At 44.7% G+C, this 23,516-nt stretch overlaps 1 protein-coding gene across 1 annotated transcript; it reads left to right on the forward strand.

Annotated features, from left to right (window-relative positions):
- The first annotated feature begins 40 nt into the window (after positions 1-40).
- Positions 41-22,060, forward strand: OPRK1 (opioid receptor kappa 1). The gene is made up of 4 exons (XM_082363021.1): positions 41-157; positions 477-779; positions 15,583-15,935; positions 20,655-22,060. Exons 2-4 carry the CDS (start codon positions 523-525, stop codon positions 21,185-21,187), a joined length of 1,143 nt encoding a protein of 380 aa, XP_082219147.1. The 5' UTR covers positions 41-157; positions 477-522; the 3' UTR covers positions 21,188-22,060.
- The last annotated feature ends 1,456 nt before the right edge of the window (positions 22,061-23,516 follow it).

Below are 23,516 nucleotides of genomic sequence, written 5' to 3' on the forward strand. Positions count from 1 at the left end.
CGCGCGGAGCGGCGGGGACGCGCTCGGGGGGAGGCGTCCGCGGCCGGAGCGCGGGGCTGCGTGAGCGCGGCGACCCGAGGGCCGAGCGGACCCGGGGACGCGAGGACCCGCGCGGGCCGGCATCACTGCATCGCCCCGCGCGTCTCCGGGCCCAGAGGTGAGCTCCGGGCGTTCGAGGCGCCGTGCTTGGGAGCGAGGACGGTGCTCCTGGGATCTCGTGTCCCTGGAGGCTCCGGGCCGCAGTCCGGGGACGGTTCCAAGGGGGGCGGATTTCGGGAACCGGGGGAAAGGCGGGCGTGCTCTCCGCCCCTCCCGGCACCCGCGGCGCGTCTGCCGGCGCGGGCGGCAGCCAGAGGCCCGTCCCCCGGGGCGGGCATCAGCGGGCCCTGGGCCCTCGGCGCCGCCGGCCTCGCGCGCTGGCTCGGGCGCGGCCAAAGTTTGCCTGCGGGGCCCAGCCGGTTCTCTCGCCCCCGCAGCCCGCAGGTGTCGCCTGTCCTCGCCCCGCAGCTGCAGCCGCCCGACATGGAGCCCCCGGTCCAGATCTTCCGCGGCGAGCCGGGCTCCACCTGCGCCCCGAGCACCTGCCTGCCCCCCAACGGCAGCGGCGGGGTCCCGGGCTGGGCCGAGCCGGACCGCAACAGCAGCGCGGGCGCCGAGGACGCGCCGCCGGAGCCCGAGCACATCTCGCCGGTCATCCCGGTCATCATCACGGCGGTCTATTCCGTGGTGTTCGTCGTGGGCCTGGTGGGCAACTCGCTGGTCATGTTCGTCATCGTCCGGTGAGCGCGGGGTCCGGGCGCCGCAGTGGCCGCAGCAGGGAGGGAAGGTCGGGCCGGCCACCAGGACGCGCGGAGGGACGCCCGCCGGGTAACGGGGACCCCGTTCCGTCGGGCTCCGCGAAGTCTCAGAGCGTGGCCTCCTAGAAGTGAGATTGCCTGGGAGAGTTTTTGGTGCGGGACTTCGAGGTTCGCGGAGGGCGAATCCGAGCAGCCGGAGGTGTCCTGAGGATTTAGGAGTGACCCTCCCTGCCCCCCAAAACCCCTACTGAAAACCCTACGGACAGGGAGAGTGCAGGGGGTGTCGCTGCAAGGGGCAAAGCCAGTGTCTCGTGGGAACGAAACTGGTCCATCTGCCTGGCCTTTTGCCTGGTTGCCTGCGCCCGTTTGGAGCACTTCGTTTTCCCCTTTGCAAATGTTTCTTTAGATAAAATTCATGCCCACCTAATGCACTGGAGATAATTCAGAATTTCCTGTGGCTCGTCAGACTGGTGGTATGGTTTATGAAGCAAAGCCAGCATACTATTCAGGGTTGCTGGTACCATACACGAGCCTTTTTAGTACTGATATGCCATCTTATTTGTTTCGAATACCAGTGACTTTTGTACATAAGCCACCTAATATTTATCTGTTGAAGTACAGCTGCTGGAGGTTTCCAAAAATTGTTTTGCTTTTTATCTCCCACGGTGAGAACTGAAGGTTTGATTTTATTGTTCTTTTGTGGATACATTGACGTCAACTTCCAGTAATAAATATCCAAATATCTGCGTATATGCTAATTTTCTGGTAAGTGAAGTGATTTCTCTTTTGGCCTCTTGCAACAAAGGAAACAAGAGAAAAAAAAAAAATCCTAACATTGTCTGGATGCTCTTTGAGAAGTTTCCCTTTCTGGCAGACTTAATGCTCTGCAGTTGCACCTTTGAGAGTGACTATGAAGCTGAGATTCCTTTGAGAAGTTCCTGTGAAATAAAGGAAGGCTGCAAGTCACGCTGTTTAGGGACATTGAAAGGGTGAAGAACTAATTTCTCTTTATTATGAACTTTAAGAACAATATCTGCAGTAGCATGAATCTTTCAAACACCCCTTTCTCTCCGCCTCTCTCCCTCTCTCTCTCTCTCTCTCTCCCTCCCTCCCTCCCTCCCTCCCTCCCTCTCCCTCCCTCCCTCCCTCTCTCTCTCTCTCTCTCTCTCTCTCTCTCTCTCTCTCTCTCTCTCTCTCTCTCTCTCGGAAATGTCTGGTCTTTTATCCTCATCTGTGCTCTGGAACTGAAAACCATCATTTAAGCTTCTGAATACATATTATAAAGCTCTTTTTACCTACAATTAGCGTCTCTAGCTTGGTAACCTTGCTTTTCATAATTGCTTATTGCATTTTACAGGACTTCTGTCAGTGATTAGTACAAGATACAGAAGGAGGAATATTTTAAAAGCACATTGTTTTCCTAAGTCATTAGTAATTTTAGGGCTGCTCTCCATTAGAGGGAAGATTATAGTAACCAAAGGAAAAGAAAAGACAGCTGTATTCTAGACTATAATTAAATTTTTTAGAAGATCTTTGCTACAGCGGCCGTTGTCTTATAATAAAACATTGTTACAGAAAAAGAGGGTGCTAAGAACAAACCCACTCTGTTCCTTCTCCTCTCATATTTAAGTGCTTGAGTGAAACAGATACATCTTATTGTCACTTGCATGAGAACTTGAAGCTTTGAGTTTGAGAAGGACTTCTTAGTGGCTCTACAACTTTTTATATAGCCCTGCAGTCTAGGATTAAAAAGAATAAAGAATCTTAAAATATATGCAAAGAGAACTCCACGGGGAGCATTAGACATGTCAGAAAGAATCATTGTAGATTGACTAGGATTTTTAATGATAAATATAAAAAAGTATAATTATAAATTGAATATATCTATTCCAAAGATATCCAAGATTAAAATTTGTGTGAAGGGGATAAATTCAGCTAAAAATACAATAGGAGTTAGAGAGTTCACATAACATCATCCATCCTCCCACCCCACTTGATAGTAAATGAAGACGGAAGAGTTCTAATCTCATCCTGGAAAGCCAACCTACTGAAACAATAGTTGGCTTAAATCTATGGCTGAGAGCATTACGGAGCATTTTGTTCAAGCTGATACAGGGTCAAAGAATTGAAAAATGAAACCTCAGAAGGAAACTTGATGGACTTGGGTTTATTTTGCTCAGGAGAAAAAAGGGCTGAAGATGGTTTGCAGCAGGCGGTGGTTTGCTCATCAGAACTCAGAACAGAACCAGAGTGTGGAATTCAAGTGCAGCTTCTGTGATTGACGTCGAGGGCTGACCAGCATCACTTGAAAAGATGGGGGAGCACTTTTGAGAGGGACATTATTTTTCTTAACGTCTTTATTGGAGTATAATTGCTTTACAATGTTGTGTTAGCTTCTGCTGTATAACAAAGTGAATCAGCTATACGTATACCTACATCCCCATATCCCCTCCCCCTTACGTCTCCCTCCCACCCTCCCTATCCCACCCCTCTAGGTGGTCACAAAGCACCGAGCTGATCTCCCCGTGCTATGCGGCTGCTTCCCACTAGCTATCTGTTTTACATTTGGTAGTGTATATAGGTCAGTGCCACTCTCTCACTTTGTCTCAGCTTACCCTTCCCCCTCCCCGTGTCAAGAAGGACGTTATTTTAAAATATTGTACATGCAAAAGAGTCCTGGTTGAGTTCTCTAGGAAGTCACTCTGGAGATGGAATTTGGACGCTTGGATGGCAGGGCAGGTGCAGGTCTGGGATGGCCAGCTCAGACCTGGGGAGAAAGTGAGGGTTGTGGAAAAAGCTTTGACTGTTTTTAGACCTGCCTTACACATAGCTTTTCCCACCCTGAACACCTGGAATGCTGTCCAGCATCTTCTGAAGATAATCTAGTATTTCAAGGATTTTCATCATTTAATGTGTAGCAACTGCTATAATTGCCTAATGTTAGGGTACTTTAACCTTTCACTTTGAAAACCTTAAAATTTAAGCACTCCAGCCTCCCTCTCCAGGCTTTGGGGTTTGTGGTCCTGGCGTAGAATGTTCTTACCTCAGCCCTTGATCCATGTGCTTGGGTCCTACCAACACCTTGGGGGTGCCCGTGATATGACACGCAGGGCTTTGGGGTTTGTGGTCCTGGTGTAGGAAGTTCTTACCTCAGACCTTGATCCATGTCCTTAGTCCTACCAGCACCTTGGGGGTGCCCATGGTGTGACACTCCTCTCCCGGAGCTGAAGCTCCCACAGTCCGGATGCTCGTTTCGGCCTGGATGTCCCTTGACTCCCATGGGCATTCGGCATGCTGGACCAGTCTCACCTTCTCCTTGACTTCCTTCCACATCTGCTGGGTTTCAGCCTCCATCACAGCCCCCTCTTCCTGATGTTCCCTAAATGCTCCTCTTTTCCAGAACCTTCTCAGCTCTCTTTGTCCTCACTTTGCACACCCTCCGTATTAGTCAGGATTCAACCAGAGGAGCAGAACCAGTAGGGGATGTGTGTGTTGAGGGTTTATTCCAAGGAATTGGCGTACGTGATCGTGGGGCTGGCTAGGCAGGTCTGCAGCCCCGAGCGCAGGCGTCAGGAGAGGCAGGCTACCCTCCCCAGGCAGAATCTCTTCTTTCTCAGGGAAGCCGCAGCCCTGTACTTAAGGCCTTTCAACTGATTGGACCAGGCCCACCAGATCATCTAGGGTCATCTTCTTTGCTTAAGGTCAACTGATTATGGACTTTAACCACATCTACAAACACCTTCACAGCAGCACCTTGGTAAGTGACTGAGTATTCAGAGACTGTAGCCTGGCCAAGTTGGCTTGTCAAACTGACCATCACTCTCAGTGGTGTCGTCCATTCTTGTGGCCGTAACTGTCAGGGAAATTCTGACCGGTCCTAGGTCTGTGTATCTCTCTCCCACTTGCTCATCCCCAGCTGCAGACTCAGCTGGCCTCCTTCCTTCTGGATGGCTCTATGTGATTATCTCGCAGGTAGCTCAGATTTCTAGACATCTGCCTGTATTAGTTTGCTAGGGCTGCCGTAACAAAGTAATCACAGACCGGGTGGCTTAAACAACAAAAATGTGTTTTCTCACAGTTCTAGAAGCTGGAAGTTCAAGATCAAGGTGTTGGCAGGTTTGGTTTCTCCTGAGGCCTCTCTCCTTGGCTTGCAGACGGCTGCCTTCTCCCTGTGTCCTCACGTGGTCGTCTGTGTGGACGACATCCCTACTCTGTGTGTCCTAATGTCCTCTTCTTATAAGGACACCAGTCATGTTGGATTAGAGCCCACTCTAATGACCCCATTTTACCTTAAGTTTACCTCATTTCACTTCTTTAAAGACCCTACTTCCAAATACAGTCACATTCTGAAGTACTGGGCGGGTAGAACTTGAACATATGAATTGGAGGGACACAATTCAGCTCTAAACACCGCTTATCCATTTTCTGTTCTCTTTAAGAAAACACTCTTCTAGCTTCAGTCTTTATGAAGTTACGTATATATATTTTTTCTTTTGTTTAATTTAAAGAAAAGCTTTACTCTTATAAAGGTATGTTTCTTTTTAAATTGAGTGTAGGGATAAACAAGGAAAAATTATTAGGAAAAAAATAACAGAAATCGGAAAATTATTTGGTCCTTGGTCTTAAGGTTTGCCTTTTCCTTTTCTCATTAGTTTTCATTAATACTTTGCTACCATAATAAAGACCTCTAGGGATCAGCGTTCTGCTGACTTTGCCCTTGGAGTAGAAGACTTTGGCTTCCCTATAATTCAGCTTGGGCGGTGTTGGAATTTGCCAAAAGAGGTCACTTTGTAAGGGGCTTAGAAAAAAACAGAACCACAGAAATACTCTGGAAATTGTTCCATTTCCTGAACTCAGATTTCTTCTCCAAAGGCAGCTAACCCACCCAAGCTTGCTGGGCCTGGAAGTTGTTCCTCACGAAGGTACCTGTTCTCTGGCTCACAAATTAGGGGGCAGGGTGTTTCCTCCCCAGGCATGGCGGAAGTCCCACGCTCCACTCTGCTGAGACCATCTGACTCACTCAGGCCACCTCTGAGTCAGTGGGGACCCCATGCGTGAGCTTATGCCTGTCCCGCCAAAACTGTGTGGCATAACCAATTCGGGGAAGGATGGGAGGGGGGATGGGGTGAGCCAGTCACAGTGTCTGCTACGCTGCCTGCCTCTTCTCCATGCCAGGTGACCCAGTCCTCCTGCTGCAAGTGTTGCTGTAATCACTGCAGGTGTGTGTGCAACGTGTCCCAGGTTCTCTCAAATGTCACGGGAGCCGACCTTAGACAGTGTCACCAAGTGTCACCTCGGGAGGTGTGGGAGGGAAGGCGAGGTGTGCGGCTGGCCAACAGCAGTCTTACCTTAGGCTTTGGGTTAAAAAAAATATGTTGTAATTTATCCTGAATCCTCTCTTTGAATCAACACCCAACATTTCCATTAAAGCAAGCATAGTAAAATAACTTCAGAAATTATTTTCAGAAGAGCCTGTCATGAATTTCTGGAAGTAATTTTACTGTTTGACAAGCTCTTAAAAGAGAGAATTGGGGCTTCCCCGGTGGCACAGTGGTTGAGAGTCTGCCTGCCAATGCAGGGGACATGGGTTCGAGCCCTGGTCTGGGAGGATCCCACATGCCGCGGAGCAACTGGGCCCGTGAGCCACAACTACTGAGCCTGCGCGTCTGGAGCCTGTGCTCCGCAACAAGAGAGGCCGCGATAGCGAGAGGCCCGCGCACTGCGATGAAGAGTGGCCCCCGCTTGCCGCAACTAGAGAAAGCCCTCGCACAGAGACGAAGACCCAACACAGCCAAGAATAAATATAAAAATAAATAAATAAAAATGCAATAAAATTAAAAAAAAAAAAAAGAGAGAATTGGCTTCACTGCAACTGTTTATATGGATTAGCTAAATGGAATTATTTTCTTTGCTGTGGGACATCTGATCACAGAAGTCCAAATCCTCACGGAGCTGTTTCAGAGCAGAGACTAAACGGCTGCTTAAAAAAAAGAAAGAAAGAAAGAAAGAAAGAAAGAAAGAAAGAAAGAAAGAAAGAAAAGAAAACAAAACAGGAAAAAAGAAAAGGAAAGAAAGAGAAAAAAAAAAACCAAGGTGGTGATCAGGTATAGAGCTCTTAAGCTTTAAAAGACTTGGGCAAAATTGTAGTCTTCAACATCCCTTTTGGATTGTGTTGCCTTTACAGTTTTTCCCAGTGCCTGTCTTAGAGTTAGTTTCAGGAGGGACTGACTTCTCGCTGGGAGAAGGTAGCACCTCTCCATTTACCGTGTCTCCAGCTGTGTCTCCGGGGCAGCCAGCAGTGTCTTCGGGAGAACTGGGCAGTAGACGCCTCCTTTACTCCAGATTAACCTGTGGACACCCTCAGTTGTCGCTGCCAGGGGTTGGGGGGTTGAGGGTGGGAGGGTGACGGGGTGCTCTGTGCTCAGCTGAAACCCTAAAATTCTACGTCCGCAGGATGGTTTCCTTTCTAAGATTTGGCTTAACATGGTTTCAGTGGTGCAAGTTTTACAGGCTTAACAAGATACCATGTTAACAAAAGATAGTTTCAGAATAACATTCATTTATTCCTTAACAGAAAATCAGCCAATGGTTTTTTGTTTCTTTCTTTCTTTCTTTGGAGGGGATGTTGGCTTTTGTCTTAGATAAGGAAGACTAACGTAAGAAGAATAGGTTTTAGGAGTGAGGCTAATATTATAAAAGGCTTATGTCTTGGTTTTTTTTTTTTAACCCACTTCACTGGCCAAGCAAGTCAGAAATTAAATGAAAAATGAGAAAAACATAAAACGTGATGAACTGAGATATCCCAAAGGAACTGGTCTGGAGTTGAGCAGGGCAGCCTTCAGACTAAGAATGGCTGGAGTTATGAGGCTTTAACGATCGGCTGTAGCAATAGGAGCGATTTTCCAAGGTTCTGTTGAGTATTAAGTCTTTTAACTTCACAACGCAACTCTAAACTGTCTCTGCTTCACTGTGTTGCTTTCCACCTACTGTAGGGGCACTTCCTTCCCGTGAAAGAGAGGGCAGGAGGGTAACCGTGTCACCTCTCTGTGGCACCCTGTGGTCCACCTTAGCTAGGTCAGTTTTCTGTATAAAAACGGAAAAATAACTTAAGAATTCTGTGTACTTCTAGGTATGCAGATAGTTGCACACTAAGAAGCAACATGTCAGTCATTTGAGATTTGTAGTTTTCTACCAGGTGTGGTTGGGCGTGGTAAACACTCACCCAGCGTGCACCACCGAACGCACTAGAACATTTCTTCTGGGTCTCAGGGCCGTGAGTGCAGGGAGAATGAGTAGCTTCTGGGGCCCTGGCTATTGCAGCGGAAGCATTACTTCTGCATGCGCCTCCCGCCCCTTCTCCTGCTACCCTACAAGGACCACCTGCCAGGACCCGGTGAGATGCCTGTCCGCCCTTCTGGCTGTCCATCACTACCAGCCTGGTACCTGCAGTCAGAAGGGTCAGGACTGGGAGACACGCCCCACTCCTCTGTTCTCATGAAAGCTTTTGCTCTTTGCATGTAGGAGAGTATCAGGGACCTGATACCTACGTGAACATGACTCCTTTAAAATACTATAGATTGAGGCAATTTCAAAGTCAGATCACTGGAGAAACAATGGCTGAATTTCCCTTCTTTAAAAAAAAAAAAATTAATAAGCTACTGCCCTTGAGTAAAGAACCATAATTTCAGTAGTAAAAAATCTAAAAGGATGTATAGCAAATTCATTTCATTGAGATGAACTGGAAATATCTGGAGAATTTAATGAAGCAAACTTACTATGTTTTCAAATAAGCTCTCCTGAGAATTCACATCAGTACAGCCATCATGTCTGGTTATTTTAAACGTAAAATCTAGAATGCTGTGTGTCTGGAAAGCGTGCCCAGGAGTATGAATAAATCGTGCAGGGAAAAGAGTGCCGAAACCCATCCCTCACTGTGCTGTTCTCCCACCGCTGGTTAAAAAGGGTTGCATCTTCCCAGGTGCTGTAGAACCGTCCTCCTCCTGAGTTTGGTGTTTGGGGCCTTCAGACTCCTGGTGCAGCTCCAGGCTTGTGGGGTAGTGGCCAGGTTCCCGTGGGGCGGGAGCCTTCGATCACACTCGTTTTTTTCACCAGACCAGTGTTTGTTCAGGAGCTTTCTATTGGCCGTTCGCTATTTGCTGTATTAAAGGAGTCTCTTCAGAAAAATGGCCAGTAGAGTGTTTGTTTTTTCGTTATGTTGGAGCAGTAGTTTGATGACTACTCAGAAGGCTCAGATTTTACTTCCCACTGTCTCTCAAATTTGAGGAAATCACTTACATCCTCTTCACTGAGTTTCCTCACCTGAAAAAAAATGGGTATTGCTTATGGAAAACCTGAAACACCATGACGTGCTGACGGCATTTGTCCGTCGAGGAGTAAAATGCTAATATTTTATATTTGCATTCCCTGGACCAGGCCCCGTTTCATCATGTCACATGTTTTCTGCCCTCATGATTCACACTAAACCACACTTATCAGCATGTTTTTCAACCTTTAGCTGCTAGAAGTAGCAGAATTCACAGAATCCCATTAGTCCTCTGATAAAATTTCTGACTCCTTAAGAATCTTTGGACTATGGTCCTGAATTCCTTTACGTATTAGGAATGGATTCCGAGAAGCACTGAGAATCATCTCTAAGGCTGCTTCCTCTTCAGAAAGAGTGGGGCTGCTGTATCTTGCAGGATTGCAGTACAGTTACTAGGACTGCGGTAGGTGATTAACGGTAACACCAACAACATAATAAGAGGGGCGGCAGCAGGATGATGGCCAGGAGGGCTGGCGCCCACTACGTGGTTATCAGGTACCAGGTCCTGTGCTGAGTAATTTGAGGCACCGGGTAAGGTAATCATCGTGACATTATTGCCAGATGACATAAAGTTCCTAAAACAGTGTCTGTCACGTGAGTCCTCAGGCAATACTTAAAATGGTTTTTCTTCCTGGTGTTCAAGGTTCTCTGTGGCCTGACCCCCCCCTTTTCCCATCCCAAACAGCCTCCCATCACCCCCAGCAGGACCCGTGGCCCTGAATGAGACTCCAGCCAGCAAACCTCCGTGTCCAAATCCTTCTCAAAGTGCACGAGCCTATCCAGCTTCTGCCTTCCTTGAAATATGTCCTGATCTCTTCACTACACAGCGAACTTCCCCTCTGTCTACTTCTCTAGTTCACATCATGACTTTGGCTCGATTAGTTTGAAAGACCCTGGGAGCAGGGTCTGTATAAACTTCTTGTTCAGTGGGCTCAGTGCCCAGTGTATTGCTGTGTATGGGGCAGGCATTGAGACGTGCGGAGATGATGACAAGATGAGTCTGGGGAAGGCGCAGGAGCGTGACTGAAGAGGGGGAGAGGATGTCAGCCTGGCGGACCAGGGTGGGTAAGAGCCGCAACTAACCGGAATCCGCAGAACCGAACCGCCTCTGTGTTTAAAGATGTATGGTGATTAGCCGTCAAGATTATGGCTTTATTATGCTGCCCCGAAGCTAAAAAGCAGCTCCTGATTAAAGAAGCTTCATTTAAATTAAAAGAGAAACACTGGGGCAGTGCACCTCAGTAGCAATGGACGGTAATGATCCAAGAGTGACGTCTCCACCTGCATTGTCTGCGCCCAGCAGGTTCGGCTGCAGGGTCACAGGGTCAATGCTCCTCCTGCTGTCGCCTCACTTCTCTCGTGCAAGTGCCACGCTGTCCCAGAATCTCCACCTGGTGACGCTGGTTCCCAAGAGCCCTGCAGGTAACTTTGTTCCCCTCGCTGTCACATGAGCGTGTACGGCTGCCAATTCAGAAGCCACGCCACCCCCAAGTCCCTGTGAAGAGAACCACGCTAGGAAGGTCTTGAGTCAGCGTGCGATGGGGAGCGCTGTCCGCTCGCGGGGACACCATCCGTGACGTTGCCCCACGATGACGTCCTCACGGCTGGCGCCCTGAGCTCCCTGCTGAGCCCTCTTCCTGGCCGGCTCTCCACCTCCCACCGTCGTTTGCAGGCTTGCAACATTGACAAGTTCAGCGGGGACAGCGCGCAGACTTTGCTCTTTTAATGCCACGTGCTCCTGGGGCCTGGTCGCTGAAAAGTGCGGCCACACGCCGCCAGCCCACCTCCAGCCGCTGCACACAAGCCAAGAATTCCCACTCACATGGGGCCATTTTACTTGAAATACTTGCAACTTCTTAGAAAGCAGTGTGGATGGAACGGGGAATAATTTCCTATCTGATCGCAGTGAGAAAGCTTACTTGTTTGTTTTCACCAGCAGACACACAGTGACTGAAAGAACTCACTGCTATTTTGCTTTGGTTCAATGCAAACAATACCCAGGGGGGCTCAACCAGACTGTCTTTGGGGGTGGGGTCTTTTAATCCCGTGGCCACTGGATGCAGTCCAGTGTAGCGCATAAAAGACTGTCAATAGCTATGCGGGGAGCCCATTGTCTGCTACTTTTAATTATACCTGTTTAGTTCTCCCTTTCAGTGTTGTAGGCTTGGAAGCATGTGTCTTCCAGAACCCTGGAGGAGGGCCGTGCCTTGCTGCCTCCTCCACATCCTCCCACTGAGTCCCTGCCTCTGCTGACACTGGAAAAATCGCTTTACTCACCTGAGTCTACTTTCTTCAGCGATATTAGAGAAAAGGCCTAAATCTCCTGGGCAACTCGAAGGGCAGTTGTTGTGAGAATCAAATAGGATACGTGGAAGTCAAAATTCGGGGCTTTGTAAATTAGCAAGTGCTGGGGAGATGTAAAAATGCAGGGATGAAATGAAACCCCTGGGTTTGAATTCCTGCAGTCCCTTTTATAACCGTATTACTTTGAGAAAAGTACAGAACTCCAGCGATTCTCAGTGGCCTCATTTCTAGAGTAGAAATGCTGGTACCCACCACACAGAGTCACCGTGAGGACTACGTGGGATAAAGCACGTGGAATGTACAGCAGAGTCTGACACAGGGAGTGTTTTGAAGTAAATGGTTATTACCATTATTGTCATTAACGCGATCCACCTCAGTGCTGTGACGTTGGATGTTGGTGGATGCAAGGGGTACAGGAGGACGGTGCAGGCATCTCTCTACGTCTCTGGCAGATGCCTGTAGCCCTTGGGGTGGTAACAGCGGTAGCTCCAGCATGAAGAATCTGGGCAGAGCTTGTTTCTCGGGGAGCATGGACTTTTGCTACAATTGGTATAATTATAATCTGTGTAATTCGTAGACATCTCTGTTGTAGCTAGTCATCTCTCTTTTTCTGAGATCTGATGACAAGATTTGAACTCTTTATAAGTTCAGGCCTGAAGCAGTTTCACACATCTAATTATTAAAAATATTTTTGAAAAGCTCAGAGCAAGTTATTATTCAGCGTTTTATTGCTACTTAAAAGATGCATATTCTGTTTTATTGTAACTCATGTATATTCCATTCATGGTCTTCTAGCAGTTAAGGTCCCAAGCTTCATTTTTACTATTATCTTTGATATTCAAGCTGAAATGGGTAAATACAACCAGGGGTGTTAACTAGAAACTATGTTCCCCTCTGCTTCCTGTGGTAACTGGTGGCTTCCACCCACACAAGAGCAGGGGACAGGAGTTGGAAACATGAAGTAAATTACACCTAGTCTCCAAATCAGGTGCTTTCCCTTAGTTGTCTCAGGAACTCCATGAGGTAAGTGTTATGTTTCCTATTCTATAGTTGGGAAACGGAAGCTCAGGGTTTTTAGTGATCTCTCCAAAGTCTGTCAGTTGGAGGGAAAACTAAGGATTAGAACCCAGGTCCACCTAAATGTATGAGGCAGAGAACATCATCAGCCTAACTTCGTAAAGAAAGAGGAGAATATCAGGTCACAAAACACGAGAGCAGAAGTCAAAGCTGTTGCCAACTCAAGTCTTTGCTAGTTTCAGGGACTGATAGAGTAGGAGCCTGGCTTGTTAGGTGCATTTTTCAAACATAAAACCATATTTTTAAGAAGACGATATTTGAACAGTTAGCATTTATTCATTAGAAACATTTGACTCTACCCTCCTACACCATTGGTGGGAATGTAAATTGGTGCAGCCACTATGGAGAACAGTATGGAGTTTCCTTAAAAAACTAAAAATAGAACTACCATATGACCCAGCAATCCCACTCCTGGACGTATATCCAGAGGAAACTCTAATTTGAAAAGATACATTCACCGTAATGTTCATAGCAACGCTATTTACAGTAACCAGGACATGGAAGCAACCTAAGTGTCCATTGACAGATGAATGGATAAAGAAGATGTGGTGTATATATACAATGGAATTTACCCAGCCATAAAAAAAATGAAATAATGCCAAAGTGAGAGAGTGGCATGGACTTACATACACTACCAAATGTAAAATAGATAGCTAGTGGGAAGCAGCCGCATAGCACGGGGAGATCAGCTCTGTGCTTTGTGACCACTTAGAGGGGTGGGATAGGGAGGGTGGGAGGGAGACGCAAGAGGGAGGGGATATGGGGATATATGTATACGTATAGCTGATTTACTTTGCGATACAGCAGAAACTAACGCACCATTGTAAAGCAACTATACTCCAATAAAGATGTTAAAAAAAATGAAATAACGCCATTTACAGCAACACGGATGGACCTAGAGATTATCATACTAAGCAGAGTAAGTCAGAAAGAGAAAGACATATATCATATGATATCACTTATATGTGGAATCTAAAAAAAATGATATAAACAAACTTATTTACAAAACAGAAATAGAGTCACAGACATAGAAAACAAATGTATGGTTACCAAAGGGGAAGTGGGAGGAGGGATAAATTAGGAGTTTGGAATTAACAGATACACACTACTGTATATAAAATAGGTAATCAACAAGGACCTACTGTATAGCACAGAGAACTATACTCAATATTTTGTAATAACCTATAATGGCAAAGAATCTGAAAAAGAATACATATATATATGTGTATTGATATATAGGTGTAACTGAATCACTTTGCTGTACACCTGAAACTAAGACAATATTGTAAATTAACTATACTTCAATTTAAAACATGGTTTAAAAAAAACAGAAACATTTGGCTCTGTCTCAGGAAATGCACTTGCTTAGTTATCTGTGCCTTTAAAAGCCTGTGCTCAGAGTCTTGGGCATATACATTCAATCACTTTCTAAAACTTATGGGCCATTTAATAATATTTGAGTAAAAAATGTAAAAGCAAAACATATTTTAGAATAAACTCCTCGCTCTCCAGATTAAAGCACTGTTTAGTTAACAGAGCATCAAAACGGAGACCAAGAGATAACTGACTTGGGTACAAGTGTTCACAATGACTTCATCCAAGCACAGGCAGGAAGAGGAAACAGGCAAGGAGACTGGTGCCGGGGTGGGACCCTGAGTGCAGTGTGATCCTGTGTGTCGGGTATTTTGAGTCAGGTTGTCTCCTGCCTTTATCTCGTGTCCTGTCAGTTCGGTTTTATTGTCCTTGTTTCATGGGACCTGAAACTCAGAAAAGTCGTACACTGAGTTCAGACTCAGGACTGTCTGACTGCAGACCGCAGTGCCTGCAAAAGGGGAGACAAGGCTGTTCTGTCACCACCTGTCACAGAAGTGTCATGTGGAAGTTTATGTATTGAACAGCACACAGTGATCAATAAATACCACTGATACTGACTTTATAGCCAAAGTAGAAGTAGTTTTCCATAACTGGCTCCTTACAAAGAACCTTTAATTAAAGTCAAGGCCCTAACATTGAAGTCTGGCTCCTTGTAGGTACATGGGACATGGCTGAATTAATTGTGATTAGGTTCACAAATGTGAGGTGTGTAGAAAGTAATTAATATATGGATTTTCCCAACATATTTTAGCATTTGGCCTCAGAAAACCCGCTGATGTAGTTTGGTACATTTCATGCCCTGTAGATCTCTAAGGAAGCGTTCTCTTAGTAAAACAATCTTCTTTATCTTCTTAATTCAGTTTTAGTAGAAAATGGAATTGTTCTAAGCTTCATGTTAAAACTGAAAGAAATAATTTGGGCTTAAAGGCAATATTTCTGATCTATTTTGAAATTTTCTGTTCCCTCAGTTGGAAAATGAAACATATTGTGTGCTTTATAAATCTCTCAAGATGAAAAAAAGGAAAACAGATTTCTTTCTCACCTACCATACCAGATTATGTTTTATGCTATACTGTGTATAAGGGAAGAACTCAGCCTGCTTTCTTTACATAATGCATTTAAAATGAAAATCTAGTGGGACACTGGTAGACAAAAATCAACACTTAGTTGTGTTGTAGTCATTGAAATTGAATGTATTTAAAACTAAAAACCATTTTAAAAGACATAATTACAAAGAGTGATTTCTCAAAGTAAAGTTGGGTAAACCTTCCTCGAGGAAAAGTTGGGTAGGTTTTATCTTTGTTTTACACAATGAAAAAAAAATAAAGCATTAAAAAATGAACAAAGCCAAGCAGTCCTGGGTAGGATTAAAATGAATTGTCAGTCACAAAATAAAGACCTGTATCACACGCAAGTCTGTTGAAAAGATCTATATGTATGTTCATCTGTCTGTCTATACTCGTTTCTTTACCCTTTTAAAATTAAATAGATTTTGGAACAAAGCACTAGAATAAAAGCTAAATAAAGTCAGAAATGTTTGCCCATTTTTCTACTACCCCTAATGTCTAGAACAGTCCTTTTACATATTAGATGATAAATACGTAAAGAATAAGTGAATGAAAAACAAATTCAATAACCCAGCAGCACATTTACATCATGGGTATGACGTGACGATGGAGAGAAATAATCTTGTTTCTTGCCTTTTAGATACACAAAGATGAAGACAGCAACCAACATCTATATATTTAACCTGGCTTTGGCAGATGCTTTGGTTACCACGACCATGCCCTTCCAGAGCACGGTCTATCTGATGAACTCCTGGCCCTTTGGGGATGTGCTGTGCAAGATCGTCATCTCCATCGACTACTACAACATGTTCACCAGCATCTTCACCTTGACCATGATGAGCGTGGACCGATACATCGCTGTGTGCCACCCGGTCAAGGCTCTCGACTTCCGCACGCCCCTGAAGGCAAAGATCATCAACATCTGTATTTGGATCCTGTCTTCATCTGTTGGCATCTCTGCCATAGTCCTTGGAGGAACCAAAGTCAGGGAAGGTAAGGGCAGCTTTTTAAATTTCATTAAAAAAATGTTTATTTTATCATTGTTCATAAGAGAAATAATTTTTTATTGAAGTAGAGTTGATTTACAATGTTGTGTCAGTTTCAGGTGTTCAGCAAAGTGATTCGGTTAAATCATTTCACTTTTTAGAATGTAACTTCTAATTACACAAACTCTTAATTTGGGAGTGAGTAGGACACATATCTAGAAGAAAAGACAAATGCCAATTGAAATATAATGCTAAATCCACGGAAGATGAGAAATAAAACAGTTTTGTGTTCCTTTCCACATCTAAACAGAGGGTGGGATAATGGCATGACTGGAACACAGACACCCAACCTATCCCCTATTCAGAAAGTGCTTACTGGAATCTGGAGGGGTGGGGATGAAATACGGAACCACAGTCGTGTGGAATTTTAAAATACAATTTGTTGCGTCCTGGCAATTCTAAGATACACCTCCTCGCTCCTCTCCTTTCTCCCTAAAAAGCACCCTAAGTCATTAGAGTCATGCTGGCTATTTACTCTTTTTCCTTAGGGGTTAATCTCCAGGCCACTATCCTGGCAGCTTCATTTGGGTGTAGCCCATTCAAAATTAGGTTCACAGATGGATGGTAGTACAGAGAAGCAAAACCATCAGATTTTGGACTCGTTACCTTTTACCCCATGCAAACAGGACATTTGATGTTTTCCCTGTATTTCTAGGACAGTGGTTCTGACCCTGGGACGTGTGTTGGAATCACCTGGGTACGTTAGAAAATACTGCCGCCTGGTCCCACTCTAGAGGGTCCGGTTTAATTGACCTGAGGCACAGTTGGGGTGTCAAGATTTTTAAGATCTCCCCAGGTGACTCTGACCTGTAGCCAAGGTGAGAACTACTGCTCTAGGAGCTTAGCTTACTTGTAGAAGATAAAGCTGTGAAAATATCTTTGGTCTTAGTAGAAATTCATTGGGGGTAGGGGAGCAGAACAATCACTTCAGACTTTATAAATGCTATTTATTGCTTTAGCCGTTGTCTAAATGCTCCAGTTTATTTTGGAGGTTCAGGACACCTGTGAGTACAGATAAGTAGGGACTTTCCAGGTCGCAGTGAAAAGGCAGGTGCTAAAATCATAGCTTATCCTGCATGGTACACATTTTTAAATGAAGCATAATCTTTTTCCTCTTAAACTACAAAATGAGTTTACAGCATAAGCACTGCAAGTGTTAAGCTATAATACTTGGTACATTTTAAGAAAAGCCAAACTTTACCAGAGAAGCACTTTAAAATATGATTAATTACACACAGGATTTTGTTTCTTCATACACACCACACATGAAATAAAATTGCAGGAAACTCTTCTGAGCCCTAGGGGTTGGTGCGTAATAACTTAGGTTCAAGAGGAGATGCCGCGTATGTACTGTGAGGGTGAGAACAATGGGCTAAATAACAAAAGAAGATGGATGATTTTTTCCCAGGGCAAACAAAGAATTGATTTTTACAGTTATACTTGTGAACAGTTATGTTATACTTGTCGACGTAACCACTACTCCTGTAATCATTGTCAGAAAATGACATTCTAGAAGAAATGGATTTCAGTTAGGTTTTTGAAAGGAAATGAAGATAGATGTGGGTTTTCCAGGAAGGAGGTGCTGGAGATGGACGAGTGCAGATGCAATGGAAGAAAAGATTCCCCAGTGTCAGCAGAAGATTAGTGTGTGTGGCAAAACTAATAGAGGAAGAAATGAGAGAAGAGTAGTCTTGTAGGAGGGCTCCATCCTTTCTGTGTGTCTTTTATTTTGTGGAGCATGCTTTGTTTATGTGATGAAAGATTGTCTCCAGACCGGCTAGCGTGCTCAATTTGGAGCGTGCTTCACACTGCATGTCAAGACCCCTGGGTGACCAAGAAGAGAACTTTAGGTGATCTCCACACACTGTATCAGAGCTGATTGGCATTGGCATTTTTTTTTTTTTGGCTGTCTTGGGTCTTCATTGCTGCGCGCAGGCTTTCTCCAGTTGCAGCATTGCGGTGAGTGGGCTTCTCATCGTGGTGGCTTCTCTTGTTGTGGAGCACGGGCTCTAGGCGCACTGGCTCAGTAGTTGTGGCTCACGGGCTCAGCAGTTGTGGCGCACGGGCTTAGTTGCTCCGTGGCATGTGGGATCTTCCTGGACCAGGGCTTGAACCCGTGTCCCCTGCACTGGCAGGTGAATTCTTAACCACTGCGCCACCAGGGAAGCCCCTGTTCTGCTGCTCTCGAGTGAAATGTTTTGTGTATATCTGTTGAGTTCATTTTATTTTTAATGTTTTCAAGTCTGCCATTTCTTTACTGATTTTCTGTGTGGATAATCTACCCGTTGTTGAAAGTGGGATATTGTAGTCCCCTACTATTATTGTATTGCTGTCTATGCTTCCCTTCAGTTCTGTTTATATATACTTTATATATTTAGGTGCTCAAATGTTGGGTGCATATATATTTACAATTGTTTATCCTCTTGATGAGTTGACCCTTTTATCATTATATAAAATCGCCTCTTGTGACAGCTTTTAACTCAAAGTCTGTTTTGTCTGATGTAAGTATAGCTAGCTACTCATGCTCTCTTTTGGTTTCCATTTTCACTGAATATCTTTTTCTGTCCCTTCACTTTCAGCCTATATATGTCTTTAAAGATAAAGATGCGCTCTTTTTCCTGAAATCAAACATTTAATAAAAATGGGTGCTTGGACTTGGATTTCCTTGGTGGTTGCCTCAGTACTCTCCTTTCCCCTTGTAGGGAAGCGTTCAGCTTCATGGACATTCCCGAGGATATTTACAACTCTATCACTGGATGTTTTCTAAAGTCTTGTAAAAGTCTTGTAGTTGATTATTTCACCCATTCATTTAACGTTTTTTGAGCTCCTACTACATGCAAGAGGAAGTTGATCCTCAGAGTTAAAAGATGTCTCCAAATTATAAACATCAGCCCTTACATTGCCTTGCTTATCTTAACAGGTTACTCTTCCATAATAACTACTGTACTGAGTCCGCATTTTCAAGGGTTTCCTTGTGGTATTAATTTGTTTATTTAGCAAATTATTCTCCTCAAACACCATATATTCCTGCCTCCCTATGTGGCAGGGACTGAATATTATTCAAGGTGGATTGGGTACCTACCCTAAGGTAGTTTACATTCTGGATGGAGAGAAAAACGTTAGGAAAGGCAACACATTATTACAGAAGAGCTTCTGTCTGGTTTCTGTCTAGTGGTCTTATTTCCATAAACACTAAAGCAAAAAATAAGAGAGATGCTTGTTTGTTTCTTGGAATCTTCCTAGTAATGGTACTTTGGACAATGGCTTTTTTAGGGAATCAAAAATTACAAGTTATTCTGGGAGCTTTCATTTACTATTGAAAGGTTTGATATGGTATTTAGTTGATAGGAAATGACTCTAAGATAGTCATCTCTATTAATTGGCCAAAATGATTATACTCTTTGTGTTTTAAAGTATGTCTAATCGAAATTCTAAGATTTTGTTTTACTAAGGGGTATATGATTAAGGGCACATGAAGATGTTTTAGAAAACACTACTAATAGAGCTGTTTCACTATTTGAAAAATATTCTTATACTATTTTTGAAGCGGATTTTCCAGTGTCAGAAGAAAATATTTTCATTCTAAAAATTATAACTTAGTATTGTTCCTGATTCCTTTACCTGTAAAGAAGAATCAGGACAAAGAGAATTTAGCCTGCTCTGTGCTCAGTGGCTGATGCTTGGGGAAAAGGGAGCCTGGGAGTGGTGAGCGGGTCCCCAGTGGAAGTTCTGTATTATAAAATGTTCTCATCCTGGGTCTCTGCTCTTTCTAATATTATGGTCACTCCAAAGAGAATACTGTCCAGCAAAGAGAAGCAGAGCAAATAAAGCCATTTTCTAAGTAATCCTATAAACATAGTCGTTTTACCTGTTACATAGTCAATGTTGGCAAAAGTAAAAAATGTGTCTGATTTATGAATTTCCTTGATGATGACGATGACGGTGATTCTCTTCCTCCTTTCCCTCCCCCCCTCTTCTATTCTCTTCTCCTCCTTTTCGTCCTCCTCCTTCTCTTTCTTCTTCAAAAGTTTACTCATGTTTCAACAATGCTCTCAGTCACAATGACCACCATCGGTTCCATTAAATCACAACAGCTGGGTCATATTTAGACAAATTTTGTTTAAATTTTTATCGACCCACATAGTGATTTCTTGTAAACCACTTAATGTTTTTTGGACAAGTTGGCTTTTGTTAAATTGAATGGCTAGATTTGAAATATTTAATCATCTATTACAAATAGATACTAGCTTTTATTGTCAGAGCCTTTGATCTGGGAGAATTGTTAATGTATGGAAATGCAAATAAGTACTCATGCTATAAATGAACAGTTAGCTCTTCTGAAAATCATCCGTGTCAAAATCATCTGCGTCAAACCATTCCACAACGAGATAATTCGTATCGCTGGCTAATCGTATTTATTCTGTAGCATGGTGTTTGTTAGCAGTGAATGGTGACCCTCTGGCTTATTTGTTCTATGTGCAAAGATAGCATGGTTAATATGCATGGCATTCATTCCTAACTGGTGATCTGCTTCAGGTAATAGCGTATCACCATAATTGGACCTTTGCAACCGAAGGCATTAAAACTCACATATTTAAAACCCTTGGCAGCCACGGCGCTAACGATTGTTGTTGCTTTTGTGGTTTTGCTTTGTCACCTCCTCCAGACATGGATGTCGTCGAGTGCTCCTTGCAGTTCCCAGACGACGACTACTCCTGGTGGGACCTCTTCATGAAGATCTGTGTCTTCGTCTTTGCCTTTGTGATCCCCGTCCTCATCATCATCGTCTGCTACACCCTCATGATCCTGCGCTTAAAAAGCGTCCGGCTTCTTTCCGGCTCCCGAGAGAAAGACCGCAACCTCCGTCGCATCACCAGGCTTGTCCTGGTGGTGGTGGCGGTCTTCGTCATCTGCTGGACCCCCATCCACATTTTCATCCTTGTGGAGGCTCTGGGGAGCAGCTCCTACAGCACGGCGGCGCTCTCCAGCTATTACTTCTGTATCGCCTTAGGCTACACCAACAGCAGCCTGAACCCCATTCTCTATGCCTTTCTCGATGAAAACTTCAAGCGCTGTTTCAGGGACTTCTGCTTTCCAATTAAGATGAGGATGGAGCGCCAGAACACTGACAGAGTCAGAAATACCGTTCAGGATCCCGCTCACCTGAGGGATGCTGACGGGGTAAATAAACCAGTATGACTAGTCGTGGAGATGTCTTCCTGTAGTTCTCCAGGTAGAGAGGAGTTCAACGATCTAGGTTTAACTCAGATTTCTACTGCAGTCTGAGATGGAAGGGCAGCAGTTGTAACAAACTTTTAGAAATCTCATGGTCCGAGGTGGTGAGATGCAGGCTGCATTAGCGACCCAGGTCAGTGGAGACGTCAAGGCTGTGGGGACAGAGCGCAGGAGGTCTGAGCGAGCAGATGCAGCCCCTGTCCAGGGAGGGGAAGCGAGGCTGACTCCCAGTTCCTTTGAGGGACAGAGAAACGAGCCTTTTCCTTCTGGTTGCCTAGATTTAGTTCAGGACCCATCTGCTGTGACCTTCCTATGCAACGTGGTGTCAAAAGTTCTGTTTAGGAAAAAAGAAAAGAAAAATAAAGTGGTTTCAGAGCTTGGCGGGCACCCAATCCAGACACAACACTGACTGCAGCAACCTCATTAAGAAGGAAAACCGTGTCCAGGGCCCGTGCCCAGCTCGCTTAACGCCGTGTGGACACGTATCTCCTGCGGCTGCGTGGTGAGGAGTTCGGCTTAAGACACCCACACCCGGGGTGCCTGCTGTTCACGTGTAGTAGAAAATTGTCCTGATGTTTACAAAGTCATTTAAACCTGCAAAAGGTGGTTGTCGTCTGACCTCTTGAAAACTATGGTTTGTTTGTTTGTAGCATGCTATTCAGATAAATAACCTCATGATAAAGCATGTCCTGATGTCAAGAGACACAAAGTGGTTTAAATACCACCAACTATACATATAGTTTCATCTGTAAATAATAGTGTACGTACAAATAAGGAATGGGCTTGCCTCCCCGCCAAGTGGTTTCCCGAGGGCACGCTGATGAGATCCCAAGTCGTTCAGGGTTGATGCCGAGATATTTTGCTGCTGCAGAAGCTTCTGTCTGGGAATCAGTCACGGCGCCATGACTCCCTGAGCGCCCGTTAGCCCTGTAATGGGTGTTCTGAGCCCAGAACTCATGTGTTAATGAATCAGGAAATATTTAACTCGCTCCCAGGTTGTAGCCTTGGCAGAATCTAGCTTATAAGCAGCATCTCTTTATGAATATATCGCTGTTACCAGATTCTCTGTATTCATGGAAGGAGGACGTCTTGCTCATGTAAATCTTGAGGTACTATTTTGTGGCTTTCAGCGACAAGTAAAATGGATCCTAATTGTGGGCTGAATGAGGACATCATGTCGCTCGCGGTGCTTGGGCATACCTGGCACCATGTTGCATGAGGAGCACACCTGCTGAGGATAATGCCAACGGGCAGCACATTTAGGGTAATTTTGCTAAAACTTCCAGATGACATATAAATTCCTCTTTCTTTCCCCTGAAACGTATGGTTTCAAGGTAATGGCTTTTTCTGCAATTTGCCTGGGCAGAAGAAAGGGCTAATTTAGAAATAACACCCATCTCTTCTTTAAGCCTGTATGTTATTAGGGCAGCATCCTGTGGAATTTATAGGAAAATCAAATGTATAGACTATATAGCTACCGACATCACTACATCGGTAAGTTCTGTTCACTGATTCTCTCTTGTGTGTGTACTCTCTCCTTTTGGAAACATACCTTGCATGGAAGAGTTTGTACGTGGTTTCAGAATTTTACTGTGACAATGTCTGTCTACTTTGCAGATTTTCATGGCACCTAGCACAGCTGAGTGAAGGCAGTGGGGCAAGGCTTTCCCTGATGAAAATGAAGTGCTCTTTTGAGCATTTCTTACATTTCATTGATTTTCTTAGGTGTCCTTGTATTCTTATAACTAAAAGTACATAGGAATGGCTTAAATACTGGTTGACGTTCACCCCATGGTTAAAAATTTTGGCCATCATACGGGAGGGGTATTTAAATGGAGGGTTCCAGGAACAAACCCTGCTGATGTGGGAAATATGACAATCTCTTTAAATTCACACTCCACATGCCCTCATAGCATCTTGCCATTACTGCAGTCTAAAGGTTAGCCTGAGCGTCCTGCATCTCTTCGTGTCTAAGTTTGCAGCCCCAGGAGAGAGAGAAGCAGCTCTCAGTGCCCGTGAGGCCATGGTGCTCCAAGCTTCTCCATTGTTGGAAGCACCAGAGTCCCCAGACCAGAAGAGGAGAGGATGGCTATGGCATTTTAGGGTCATTTTAGGGCAGTACTTTAAAGGATGTTAAAGTGAATCATGTATGTTAGGAAAAATATCTCTTACACGAATATATTTCTTTGTCAAAAGTGTGTATGCGTGCGTGTGAGAGTTGAGTGTATGTGTGCGTGTGCATTGTGTGTGTGCGTGCGTGTGGATACTGTGTGCATGCACAGTGTGTGAGAGT

The sequence above is a fragment of the Balaenoptera borealis genome, assembly GCF_965194805.1.
Source record: "Balaenoptera borealis genome assembly, chromosome: 17".
Classification (NCBI taxonomy): Eukaryota; Metazoa; Chordata; class Mammalia; order Artiodactyla; family Balaenopteridae; genus Balaenoptera; species Balaenoptera borealis.

Bases quoted from the DNA above. Each gene is read 5' to 3' on its own strand.
- OPRK1 (XM_082363021.1), top strand. From the start codon at position 523: ATGGAGCCCCCGGTCCAGATCTTCCGCGGCGAGCCGGGCTCCACCTGC. The intron at 780-15,582 runs GTGAGCGCGGGG...CTTGCCTTTTAG, and splicing joins GTCATGTTCGTCATCGTCCG to ATACACAAAGATGAAGACAG. The intron at 15,936-20,654 runs GTAAGGGCAGCT...CACCTCCTCCAG, and splicing joins AGGAACCAAAGTCAGGGAAG to ACATGGATGTCGTCGAGTGC.